General features: G+C 39.9%; 1 protein-coding gene across 1 annotated transcript in view; it reads left to right on the top strand.

The window, feature by feature from the left end:
• Positions 1–8415: 8415 nt before the first annotated feature.
• Positions 8416–13006, top strand: part of CXCL13 (C-X-C motif chemokine ligand 13) — a 35838-nt gene continuing 31247 nt past the window's right edge. Inside the window, exon 1 of the mRNA XM_042933989.1 lies at positions 8416–8503. Within this exon, the coding sequence (XP_042789923.1) occupies positions 8454–8503 (50 nt within the window). The 5' untranslated portion in view covers positions 8416–8453. The remainder of the gene's footprint in view (positions 8504–13006) is intronic.

The following is a 13006-nucleotide window of genomic DNA, read 5'->3' as shown; positions in this document are numbered from 1 at the left end:
ATATCTTGCCATTTGTGAAATACGGATGGGCTTAGAGGTTATTATGCTAAGTAAATCAAGTTAGAGAAAAACAAATACTGTATTATTTTACTTATATGTGAAATCTAATAAACAACACAAGTAGATTCATAAATAGAAAGAACAGACTATGGCTGGTAGAGGGGAAAAGGGTGGGGATAGGAAAAAGAGGTAAAGGGGATTAAGAGGTACATATTCCCAGTTATAAAATAAGCAAGTCATGGGGATATAAAGTACACAGCATAGGGAATATAGTCAATAATATTGTAACAACTTTGTATAGTGACAGATGGTAACTGGACTTAGTGTGGTAATCATTTCATAATATATATAAATGTCACATTACTATGTTGTTCACCTGAAACTAGTATAATATTGTCTGTCAACTATACTGCAATAAAAGATAAAGTTAAATTTATATTTGTCATATGACCCAATTCTATTTATAAGTATATACCAACAAGAAATGCAAACATATGTTCACACAAATGCACCTATACATGAATATTCATAGCAGCCTTGTTCATAGTAGCCTAAAACTATAAACAACATAAATTAATAAATGAATGGTTAAATATACCATGATATATCCATACTCTAGAAAACTACTTAATAATAAAAATCAACATACTATTGGGGCACTTGGGTGGCTCAGACAATTAAGTGCCCAACTTTGACTCAGGTCATGATCTCACCATTTGAGTTCAAGCCTCCCCATCGGTCTCTGTGCTGACAGCTCAGAGCCTGGAGCCTGCTTCAGATTCTGTGCCTCCCTCTCTCTCTGCCTTTTCCCCACTCAGGTTCTGTCTCTCTCTCTCTCTCTCCTTCAAAAATAAACATTTTAAAAAAATCAACAGACTATTGATAAACACACCATGGATCTCAAATACATGCTGAGTGAAAGAAGCCAGATACCAAAAAATATATACTGTATGATTCTTTAAGTCACATTTTAGAGAGGAAAATTAATTCACAGTGACAGAAGAAAGCAGCAGTTATTTGTGTCTGGTGTGAGGAAGAAGGGTACTGACAATAAAGAGGGATGAAGAAACTTTTTTGGAGTAATGGAAATGTTCCCTATCTTGATCAGGTGGTAGACGTATACATGTGTCAAAACCCATCAAACTAAACATTTAAAGTAGATATATTATACTCTATGTGTATTAAACTTCAGTGAAGTTGATTTTTAAAATCAACACAAAAATAAGCTTATAAAAATATTCAAATACAAAGTTGAAGGAATCTTTTACACTGTAAAGACATAAAATATGAGAAAAATTCAAATAATACAGATTAGGTCCACCATTCAAGAAGATGGGAAATGGTAGAGAGAAAGGAAACAACATGATTTTTCTGAGTATAAGATACAAATCTTTAAATTAAAATGTCAGTTTATCCACTGAATCCATTTATTCCTTGGGCTCCTTATACATCCATTCTATTGGAGCCACAATGGTGCTTCAGATCTCAGCATCAATATTTTCAGATCATGTCCAATAGGACTCTTTCCATAGTGTACATTTATTTATGTAAATGACCCTGGAAAAAGACTGGGAGAAATCATCCCTGTGTGCATCTGACATTGTATGGCAGAGTCCTTGGTACCTGGATTTTCTTTAACTTTGGGGTTCCAGGCCTAAAAAATGGTTCAAATCTGGAAAGTGAACCATGGACCATGACTATATGTCAAGGTAACTGCTGTTAACCATGCAATCATCCATCCTTGACTTCTTTTGATTACACAGATTGAGTAGTAGCCCTGTTGGTTACCCTTCTATTTTTCCCTGAGGGACACAGTTTTCTATTAATCAGCTCCATACTTATCTGTAAGTCAGATTCATCATTACCCTCTTGGCATTGCTATACATTATGATAATTTTATAAACCTGGCTTTGGATGATTGAGTACTAACACCTGTCTTCTATGACGTGCACCTGGGGGGTTGGAGGAGTGCTATTATCAATTAGCCCAGTTCTGTAATGGCATTTCCTACTGTCAGCACTTACCTGCTAAGAAATGCCAACACTGAACTTCTTGCTGATGCTGGTGGCCCTCTTACAAGGGACATCTTTACTGCTTGGGTAAATGGTGCACACTCTGGGAGACAGATGTTTGGCGGGTTTTCCAGCCTTCATAGTGTACCCATTCTAGGCTATGTACTTCTCTGAGCCTTTTATTTTCTTCCTCTACCATCTGCTATGGCAACTTTGGTATTTTTACTCCTACTTAGTATGAACTATTGCTTTATTCATGCATCTAAGAGCCATGGTAGAGGTGTGTTTGCACCATTTCTTTGTGTTCTTGCTAAAATTTAAATCCTGTATCCTAAAAGAGTTTCTCAAATTGATAAGCTCTCTTTTCGAACACTATTTTCTGACCCCTTGATCCAGCACACTCAGAAACCATCTATAACCTTCTAGTACATGTTTATAAAGGATGGCTAAGTCCTATACCTCCTTTGGGAATTGTCCCTTTTTTCCCTTATCATGCCCAGCATGCCTCAGCTATGTGTGGGACAACTTATAAGCCCAGTGGCAAAGTGGGTGGTGGCGTCAGATCCTGAGGCAGGCACATGTTGTCTTGCAAGGGAAAGGCTTCTGCATTGTCTTCAAGCTAGTGAAGAGTTCTGGCCTTTAACAGGGAGGAGCAAACTATTTTTGTAGGGCTCCTGGGAATCTGGAGATTCAAGGTTTTATAGGAGAAGAGGAGCAATCAACGATCAACCCAGGTGTCCCCATCCCACATGTTACAAGCTTGGCATAACAGATCTGCTTAGGTTGAGAGTTTAACCTCCTCTGAAGTTCAGCTACTCTTACATTAGTTCCTGGTCCTCAATATTTTCACCCCTTCATGCTGTGGGGGATGAGAGTTTCTTTATATGCTATTAAGGTGAATCTCCTCTTTTCACCTCTAGCTTATCTTTTCTCCAAAACCTCAAATGAGTTAGAAAACGCACTCAATTCCACGGTCTTTATAGTATTTTCCTATTTCTCCAATGGCAGAAATCAATACCAGCTAATGTATTTTCTTTTACCAGTATAGCATCCAACTTCATCACCTGTGATCATTTTAACACCTGCACTACCACCTGGTGTCAATGGCTAGCTGTCCTCCACCCACCACCAGCAGCACCACCTGTCACAGTTGGATTCTCCAGGAAGCAGACTCTAAGATGGAAATTATTCTGCAGAAGGTTCAGCAAGTGCAGAAGGAAGGGGAGGATATATGATTAGGCAGAGGGAGAAATTGAGATGTTATGCAGTCTGAGTAAAGCTTCTATTGATCCTGTGGAGGTTTTTGAAGATGAAACAACCCTTCAGAATTGTTCACAACTGGAGTGAGAAGGCTGAGCCTTTAAATCTCCGCCAACAGTCACTTGATGTGGACAACCCAAAGAAGGAGCATGACTTTGGCAAGGTGGCTCTCTTCAGCTAGAGGCACTCCCAGTATCGGGGTAATAGCTTCTTTATCCCTGGAGGGGAATTTGGACAGCACATCTTAATAACCATACACCCCTCTCTTTTATGAAAGGACTAAAATTTGCTCTGTGTATGTGTCATTGACAGTATAAACTGAGACATATATTATATATATTATATACTATATAATAATTATATAAAGACAACATGTGCCTGCCTCAGGATCTGACCCCACCACCCACTTCGCCATTGGGCTTATAAGTTGTCCCACACATAGCTGAGGCATGCTGGGCATGATAAGGGAAAAAAGGGACAATTCCCAAAGGAGGTACAGGAGATTATATATATATATATATATATATATATATATATATATATATAGCCTCTCTGCAGGATTTTGTCCTTTCTGTTTTGAATATGTTAATGTTTACTATCCATCGATGAAGTTGATGTTTACTATCCACCTATGAAGCAGGTCCGTACTAAGAAATATACAATGGATTTCCTTTCATGAATTACCTAAGCATCACTTCAATCCTATTTAGAAATCATGAAATTATTTTATGCATAAGAAAATAGAGATTTAAGTTGAATAGGATGAAGGGTGTTTCTAAATCCCACAGCTAGTTCTTGTTAAAAATCTGTGTGAATCCAGATCTGCCTCCAAGTTCCATGATTGTAATGATTACAATACTATTGGCCGCCTGCTGTTTTACCTCCCTCTCCCTCAGCTAAGGGTCAATAAGTACATTGTGTGCCACTGTTCTTAACCAAGCCCTGTTACTGACAACACATACTCCTAAACAGGGCTCTTTTTGAGGCACATTTTATAAAATCATTTCTCTAAAGTCATGACTATTTCCCTATACATTTCCACAATATTCAAAGCAAGACTTACCTGTCCTCTGAAAGCTCAGCTGAAATCACCAACTATATTTTCCCCCAGGTATTCCAGACCAAAATAACCTCCCTATGCCTAACAAATCTCTCCCGCTAAGAACTATTTATTCACGTTTTTATTGCTTAGCATCTTCACGTTTGGCTCTATTCCCCTCGACAGACTATAAACAGCACATACATGCTTTTACATCTCTACCCTTCATAATGTATTGCACATAGGAGACATCTCAAAGCACATCACATCAATTTTGTATTAGTGCCATGTGTCATGAATTGCTTAGAAATATGTTTTGGGATCTCTTCTTTTTCCTCATTCTCTAATAATGATGCAACTTTTATCTTTTCTTACATTTCCCATAATGCCGAAATCCTTATCTATTCTATATATTTTTCACTCTGCACTTTGTCTCTTGTGTAACTCTGTTCTGGGAACTCCAAGCAGTTAAGTTTATTAGTAGTGATTAACACAGCTGGTTATTTTCCATATAAGGCTAACACATAAGGCTCTTGTGGATGTGTTCAAACTTTTTTTTTTTTTTTACTATGATTAAACTCAACAGACCTAGGGAAAATGTTTTATGACTTATTGTATATGGTGGTTAAAGAGAAAGTTTAGAATGGTTTAAAATCTTGCTGTGTGTAATCCAGGGACCATTACGTTTCGGAAATACTTGTTTTAAAAAACAAGTTAGGGATGCCTGGGTGGCTCACTGGGTTAAGTGTCTGACTCTTGATCTCGGCTCAGGTCGTGATGTCACAGTTTGTGAGTTTGAGCTCCACATTGGGCACTGCACTGATGGTACAGAACTAGCCTGGGATTCTGTCTCTCCTTCTCTCTGCCCCTCTCCTGTTTGTTCTCATTCACATTCTCTCCTCTCTCTCAAAATAAATAAATAAAAATTTTACAAACAATTTAATGGTAGCTGTATATACAAATGGTTATGTCTGATGTTTCATATGGTTCTCATAATCCCAACACCACCAAAGGTAGGTAAATGGTGGTATTTCTATTTTATAGATGAGAAATAAGTCTCAGATGTTAACTCACCCCAAATCATTCTTCAAATCAGTTATGCTGATCTTGGAACCCAGAGCTGTTTGCTTTGAAGACTCTCTTTCCAATGTTCTATTGTAGATTAAGCAGGCAATCTCAGCGTCTTCCCATCCCTGAGACCATACCGTCCCAGCGTGCACTGCCTGGATTTAGCTCTGCCCCTCTCAGCAGTTCTCAATTAATGTCTAAAGGCCCTACCCCCTTGAGCCTCCAGGTGAGATAATTCTGTGGTGTTTTAAAGTATCTCAAAGTTTATTTGCAGGATTAATTTCCAATTGACTGCTGTGATAGGTGGCTTAATAATTCATCATTTTTGGCTGCTTTCCTATTTCCCTGCACCTCCCAACAAACTATCGATAATTAAATCCTTATTTCAGGCTCTGCTTCTGGAGGGAATCAGCATTAAGGCAGCAGAAAAAGCCCAGTTTTTAGTAGAGATTTCTCACACAAAAAAAGAAGCATGTAGAAGTGAATAATCTTGATTATAGTGAGTATAACACCATTAGCAATAGTGAAATTTTTTGTAAGACTGGTGGCAGGTAAAAATGGACTCTGTGATATTTATGAAAATGAAGGGTCATTGGGAAATCCAAGAAAAAAACTGAGTCAACTCCTTTCCCAGTGGAGAGAGAGATGTGATTTTCTTCTACAGGTATCTATTACATGGATCTTTAGAAAGAATCTCTTGTCCTTGGTTTAGAACTATTATCTGTGGGAAGAATAAACAAATGTCTTTGAAACATACATACTTTCTGTTCCTCGAGGCTTCATACATGAAAGTAAGAGAAATTTTAACTGAGCCAATGTGAGTTCACTCCTTGGTGAGTCACAGAAACCACACTGAGTTGTCTGTTGTACAAAGAAAACTTTATTTGCAGCAAGTAAGAAGATCACAGGGAATGCCTTCCAAAGTGGTGACTCCCCAAGAGAGGGTTAATGGGTCCCTTTTGTTTGGAGTTAGGATGAATATTTGTCATCATATGTAAAGGAGGCCATAAGGTCACACATGCACTTTAAGGAAACATGCCTATACATACATTGTATGTTATGTAAATAAGGCTGAGGTCTGGAGTGGAGATTTTAGTATTAAAATAGGCTAAAGGCAATTCTGGTCATGGGTGTGGTGAGGTGGTCACTCCATGGTCCATCTGTGCAGGTGCAAGTCAGGGGTTTTAACTCAAAGGGCCTTGGTGGTCAGGTTGCCATCACCTGAGTGGTGGTTTCAGGTTTCATTGCCTGAGTTAGGAGGCAAGCCATATAGAAGAACTTAAGGAAAAACGTAAGACAAAGGTTAGTGAGTGTAAGCAAGTAGGCAGTAAAGGCCAGGTTTCTGGGTCTCGCAGGTTACAAAATCTCATTGTGTAAATTGAATATCCTATCTGACCGTGACATAAAGAAAGTAAAGACTTTAAATATGTTTGTACTCAGGGCCAGTTTCACGGCCCTGCACTTGGTTTAATGCTCTGCTGTCACTGCCTTGAAATTCTTAATCATTGTGAGCAAGGTACCCTACATTTTCATTTTGCAATGGGTCCTGAAAATTATGTAGCCTGTCCTCTTTGTACTAATTAAAGATTGTTTGAAATATAGATTTTCATGATACAAGAAAGAGAAGTCAAGCTAAAGGAACTACAGGAGTTGAAAAACAAAGTATCTTTGGGAAAACAAAACACCAATCAAAGTTGGAATTTCTAGAAGCTTCTGGGAATTGTCATTAAAGTTTTGCTGCATAGAGAGCAGAAGGAATGCAATGTAATCTGGAAACTGGGTGGTACTTCTCAAACCTACATATACATGGATGTGATTGCAGAGGCCACATGTTTGATGTGAAGCTAGCAAGGAAAATTCAGGTGACCCAGAAAATTAGGAGCAAAAGAAGTGAGTCGCTTGAGCTAGTTGTTCTATATCAGGCAAGCAAATATGTGTTCCTAATGACATCCAGTATTTACAAAACATTTACTCTGTGCCTGGCGTTGCTCTAAGGGACTGAAAGTCATCCCTAATCCTTACAGCAACCCTGTGAGGCAGGTGCTATTACTGTTCCTATATCACCAGTGAGGAAATCTGGGGACAAAATGAGAGTGACTGCCCTAGGCTCTTGCACCTAGCAAATCCTGGAACCTGGGTTAAGAACCCTGGCAGGCAGACTCTAGAGCCCAAACTCTTAATTACAACAGAGTCCCCCTCCCCAGCGCAATAGCTTTGTATACCCAGAGGTGGATGAAGCAGATATTGTGCTGAAAGTCCCCCTTAGAGAAGTTGAAGGGGAAAGGCCGAGTCCCCAGTGGTGCAATCCTTAGTGCAGTAAAGTTCCCCATTCCCCAAGGGGTGGGGGATGGGATAGGGGCAGCAGCAAATAAACAGTCACAGACCTTGAGGAGTCCAAGTGGGGTTTTCCTGGGTCCATTTTGCTTCACAAGCAATTTTCCATGGATTTCCACCAGGCCACGTCAGGTTGTCAGTGGTCTTCAAACTGTTCCACTGAGTCTGCCAGTCACCTGACAGACTCAAAGGTCTTGTGGGGAGACAGAGGACTCAGTTGAGGGTCTCAGGCTCCTGCTGATTACAACTTGGGCAACCGTACTTTCGCCCATTTTAGTCTCAATACAGGAATGATGAATAAGAATTAGTTTGCAAAAAGAAAATGAGTTTCTGCAACTAAAATTAAATGTTTAAAAATCATTGTTATGGCTGTCATTTTAAAACAACCAGGAGAAAATGAGTTAGCTGTAGGTAGGTCACATGTCCCTCCTCCCCAAACACAACTCATGTTCAATATGGGTCAGTAGAGGAAAGGTGATATTGGTATTTGGTATTTGTGGAGCACTGGACAGAACGTAATTGAAACTTTTCTGTGCCAAATGCTCGCTGTAAGTTTATTCCTAGTTTAAGAAAGATTCTTTTAATTGTTTGCACCAGGTCTTTCCAAAAAGAAAAAAAGAAAAAAAATCTCTATAGGGCCATCTCAGAAGCATCTACAAATGACAACCCTTCCATTCAAACCTGGAATTAACTGTTCCTTCTGCTTTCTACAGCATCCAACAATTATTTGACTATCGATCATGCATAAAACACAATGGAGCCTGCTGTCAAAGGACTCACAATCTCATCGGTAAGAGGACCTAAGTAATTTTCTATGCCAGTCATGGTTATTGCCACTTACCACCTCCTGTTGCCAAGAAAGGAGAGCATGCCAATGGCTGTGAGATGTGAGAAAATTGATACAATAATGGCAATCAGGTTTGGCATTAAAGAAATTCAGTCCACTGAATGGACATGTAATTAGTTTCCCAAGAGAAGATGAAATAATTGCTTCATAGAAGCACAAGTAACAGGAACAAATCCCACAGACCTTGAAAAGCCTTCTTGGAAGGCAGGAACTGGGCTTTTTAATATGTCTTTTCCTGGAAGATTCTCCTATCCCACACACTCTTCAACATCTGAGCCTATGTGTCAAATTTCATACACTTTTGTTTATGATCCAGATGGACTTCTGTATGATTCAGCTCATAGTTGACGATGACAGCACACCTTCCTTAGTGACATAATTCTTTTTTTTTTAATTTTTTTTAACATTTATTTATTTTTGAGACAGAGAGAGACAGAGCATGAACGGGGGAGGGTCACAGAGAGAGGGAGACACAGAATCTGAAACAGGCTCCAGGCTCTGAGCTGTCAGCACAGAGCCCGACGCAGGGCTGGAACCCACGGACCGTGAGATCATGACCTGAGCCGAAGTTGGACGCTCAACCGACCGAGCCACCCAGGCGCCCCTACATAATTCTTTTTTTAATGTTTATTTATTTTTGAGAGAGAGACAAAGTATGTATGTGCGAGACAGTGAGGGGCAGAGAGAGAGGGAAAGCGAGAATTCCAAGGAGGCTCTGTGTTGTTAGTGCAGAGCCTGACTCGGGCTGGATCCCACAAACAATGAGATCATGACCTGAGCCAAATTCAGGAGTTGGGACGCTTGACCAACTAAGCCACCCAGGCACCTCTATTGATATAATTCTAATAAGAATGTGTCAGCAAGTGGTGTTTGTGGAGAGTCAAATGTGTACAGCCCTCTGGGGTAATCTAATTATTTATTATAAAATGAATATACTTGGGGTGCTCAGTCGGTTGGGTGTCTGACTTTGGCTCAGGTCATGATCTCGCGGTTCCTGGGTTCAAGCTCCGCATTGGGCTCTGTGATGACATCTCAGAGACTGGAGACTGCTTTGGATTCTGTGTCTCCCTCTCTCTCTCTGTTCCTCCGCACTTGAACTCTGTCTCTCTTTCTCTCAAAGGTAAATAAAGATTTAAAAAAATAATAAAATAAAATAAAAATAAAAATACTTAAAATGTTCTAAAACATCCAGGGCTAGAAACGTATGTCCCTACCTCTTTTTTACAGTCCATTCCAGGGTTTAAAAAAGTACACCTATCAGAGAACAACTGGCAGTTGCCAGAAGGGAGGTGGGTGGGGAGATGGGCAAAATAGGTGAAAGGAATTCAGAGGTACAAAATTCCAGTTATAAATAAGTCACAGAGATGAAATGTGCATGAATATGACTATGCATGTAGTCAATAATATTGTAACAATGTCATATGTGACAGATGGTAACTACACTTATGGCGAGCACTGAGTAATGTATACAATTGTCAAATCACTGTGTTGTACACCTGAACCTAATAGAACATTGTATGTTAATTATACTTCAATAAAAAAAAAGATATACCTGTTACAAAAGCAAAGCATTGCACAAAACTTTGACTCCTGAATTTGCACTGTTCCTTCAAACAATAGGGGTTAGAGAAGAGACCAAGTGCAATTCAAGGCATATCAACTCTAAAACTATTGCTGTGCTTCTATTCCCTAGACCACATCTTTCTTTCCCCCTTTTTAAGAACATTATCATTGTGATAAATATAAATACCCATAAAATTTACCATATACTTTGTTTTAAATTATAAAAATCAATTTTTAGAATGTGAAATGAGAAAACAGACACCCTTGAAGGTTCTTCTTCCATTTATAGCTTCTGTTTTTCCTACAAGCACATAAACTACCAAAATACTTCACAATTCCCGTCCCTCCCTCTCTTAATTTTAGCGTGTTTCCTTTCTCCTTTTATCCTAAATCAGCCTTTTAAATAACAACATGTCAAATTTGTGAACCAGTTATCTATGAATTCATAAACACAACCATAAGAATGGTTTGAGATGTTCGACAAGTTGTACCTCTAGAATTAGGTTGCAAATGAAGTTATTAAAGGAAATTTCAGGATTCCGGTATATGTCCAAATTTTGATAGTCAGTTAAGAATAGTAACCACTTTCCCCACAAAAAATTCTTGGCATGGTTTATAATCCATTCAGAGCCTCTTCACAAAATGGAGGGAAGCTATTTTTTCCTCCGTATCGGGACTTATGTAACAACTAAAACAGCATAAAGTTAGGGTGGGCTACCTCAAAGTAGTCCCACCATCACCGAAGAGACTGAAGCAGAGGCAAAATAAGCTACTGGGAAAGTTGCCCAGAGGTAGAAGAGTGTCAGGATTTATAGACTTGGGGGACTTCAATGGCCAGCACTAACAAGGGATGCAGTAATAATAAACAGGAATTTCTTTCTTTTCGCTTTTTGTCTCCAGTCCATCCTATTTGAATCTGCCACCTATAGTGTGAGCAACCTCTTGGATGCTCAGGCTCCATGGAGTAGAGAAATATTCCACATCTGTGGGGCCCTGGGTATCCAAGAGGCACAAGAAGACGCTAGTTGGGAATCAGTACTGAGTGCTAGTTACTGGCAGGTTGCATAACCTTTGAAAAGTCACTCAGCTTTCCTGGGCCTTGTTATTCTCAAATGCAAACTCAGGAAACAAGGCTGGATGCCCTCTATGTCTATTATGTGATCATTCCTTGCCTCCTTCCTCTTCTCCCTAGCCAACAAATGTCATTTCTTCATGTTCCTGGTCACTAATAGATGCCAGATAATCCAATACAATTTCTCCCCATTTTTAATCTGGACGTTGAGAAGCAACTAGCAGTGTGTGCCACAGGAACGAGGGACAAGCACTCCCCTCCTCTCCCAGCAGCATAATCACACTGTCAAGGTTTAGCTGGTGTGTAATTGTACAGAAAAAAATGTGTGGCCCCTAACCTCTTTTGCAGTTGCATATCTCCAGATGACTAAGTCTGGCCCACAAAATATAAACAGAAGTGTTAGATGGCTGTCTCTGAGCATTCCTTAATGGGGCTGTGGGAATGCTCTTTGAACTTATTTCATCATCTTTTCTTCCATCTGCTGCCTCAAGCTGAGAATGTGAGGCCAGAATGGGAGCACTGCATGGGCCACACTCATTTCCCCAGGGCAGTGAGGTAAACGGGCCAAAGTGGCTAGATGGTGAAGAAGAGCTTCTGGATGGCCCTGGGCCACCTTCCTTCAAGCTGGCCCCTAATGGGAAATTCACTTCTGTCCCATTGAAGGCACCATTATTTTGGCTTTCAGATACTCATCATCCTGATAGAGTTTTACCCACACAAAATACTTTTTTGTTCAGAAGGCTCTTAAGGAGTTCCTGTCTAGGTGTAATTTTGGAATGCTAGAGCGGGGGGCCACTTCTGTGATAAGGCAAGTATTGCTGTTGTTACTCCATCAAAACTGCGGGTCCTCTGCCTATACAAGGTTGTCCCTGGGTCCAAGGGCAGTTCTGACACTGGTGAAGCAACCATCATCAGATACTAACCAGAAAGTCTCAGTTTGCTCTCTGTATTTAATTGTCTCTCTCTAACGGTTTGTCTCCTTATCTATCTTATTTTCCCTGAGGGTTGTTAGAGGGGTGGGGGGGGATGGGCTAAATGGGTGATGGACATTAAGGAAGGCACTTGCTGGGATGAGCACCCTGGTGTTATATGTAAGTGATGAATCACTAAATTCTACACTTGAAACCATTACTACACTATATGTTAACTAATTTGGATTTAAATTTTTAAAAAAGTCATTGATCTTCTCTCAGTGTATTTTGCTGTTGGAAGCCCCCAGGAGTCTTGCAATCTTTATTAGCAATGTGTCCAACTCATACCCCATATTTTAAACAGGCTTCTTTGCTCTTGTGGTTTTACTGAAAATTCCAGAGTCATGTCTCCTGGTAGGCTTTTGAGGAAGAATTTTTTTGCAATGAGTGCCAAGCCCTTGAAATTAGACCTAAGCTCCCTTGGGAATGGTGTGTTAGCTGCCTGAAACTCTCTGCTTCTTTGCAGTGGATGCTTTTGGATGATTGTTTTTATTATAAGCAGATAACCCTGGAGGTCTTGGAGTTAGGCACCCAAGATCCTTAGATTATTCTCTCTCTCTCTCCCTCTCCCTTTCTCTTTTCTTGCTTGTTCTAAGCAATGCTAGTAACTAGAAGCAAGGACTTACTCAAAGCTAACATCCTGAAGAACATCTGTGCAACTCAGGGTGATATGTATATCTTTTAGCCACAAGCAGGGCACAGGCACAATCCAACCAGTCCTCAGCTGTGCAAACTACTGATACAGCCAAGCTTGTGCATACCAGCAGTCTCTCAGCCCTGGTACAGATGATCAAAATCAAAGTTTTCACACAGACTGATCCTTGAGGTGTCTGTCCTATA

The sequence above is a fragment of the Panthera leo genome, chromosome B1 (genome assembly GCF_018350215.1).
Source record: "Panthera leo isolate Ple1 chromosome B1, P.leo_Ple1_pat1.1, whole genome shotgun sequence".
Taxonomy (NCBI): domain Eukaryota; kingdom Metazoa; phylum Chordata; class Mammalia; order Carnivora; family Felidae; genus Panthera; species Panthera leo.
The sequence above is the reverse complement of the archived record's forward strand: the minus strand, read 5'-3'. Positions and strand labels throughout refer to the sequence as shown.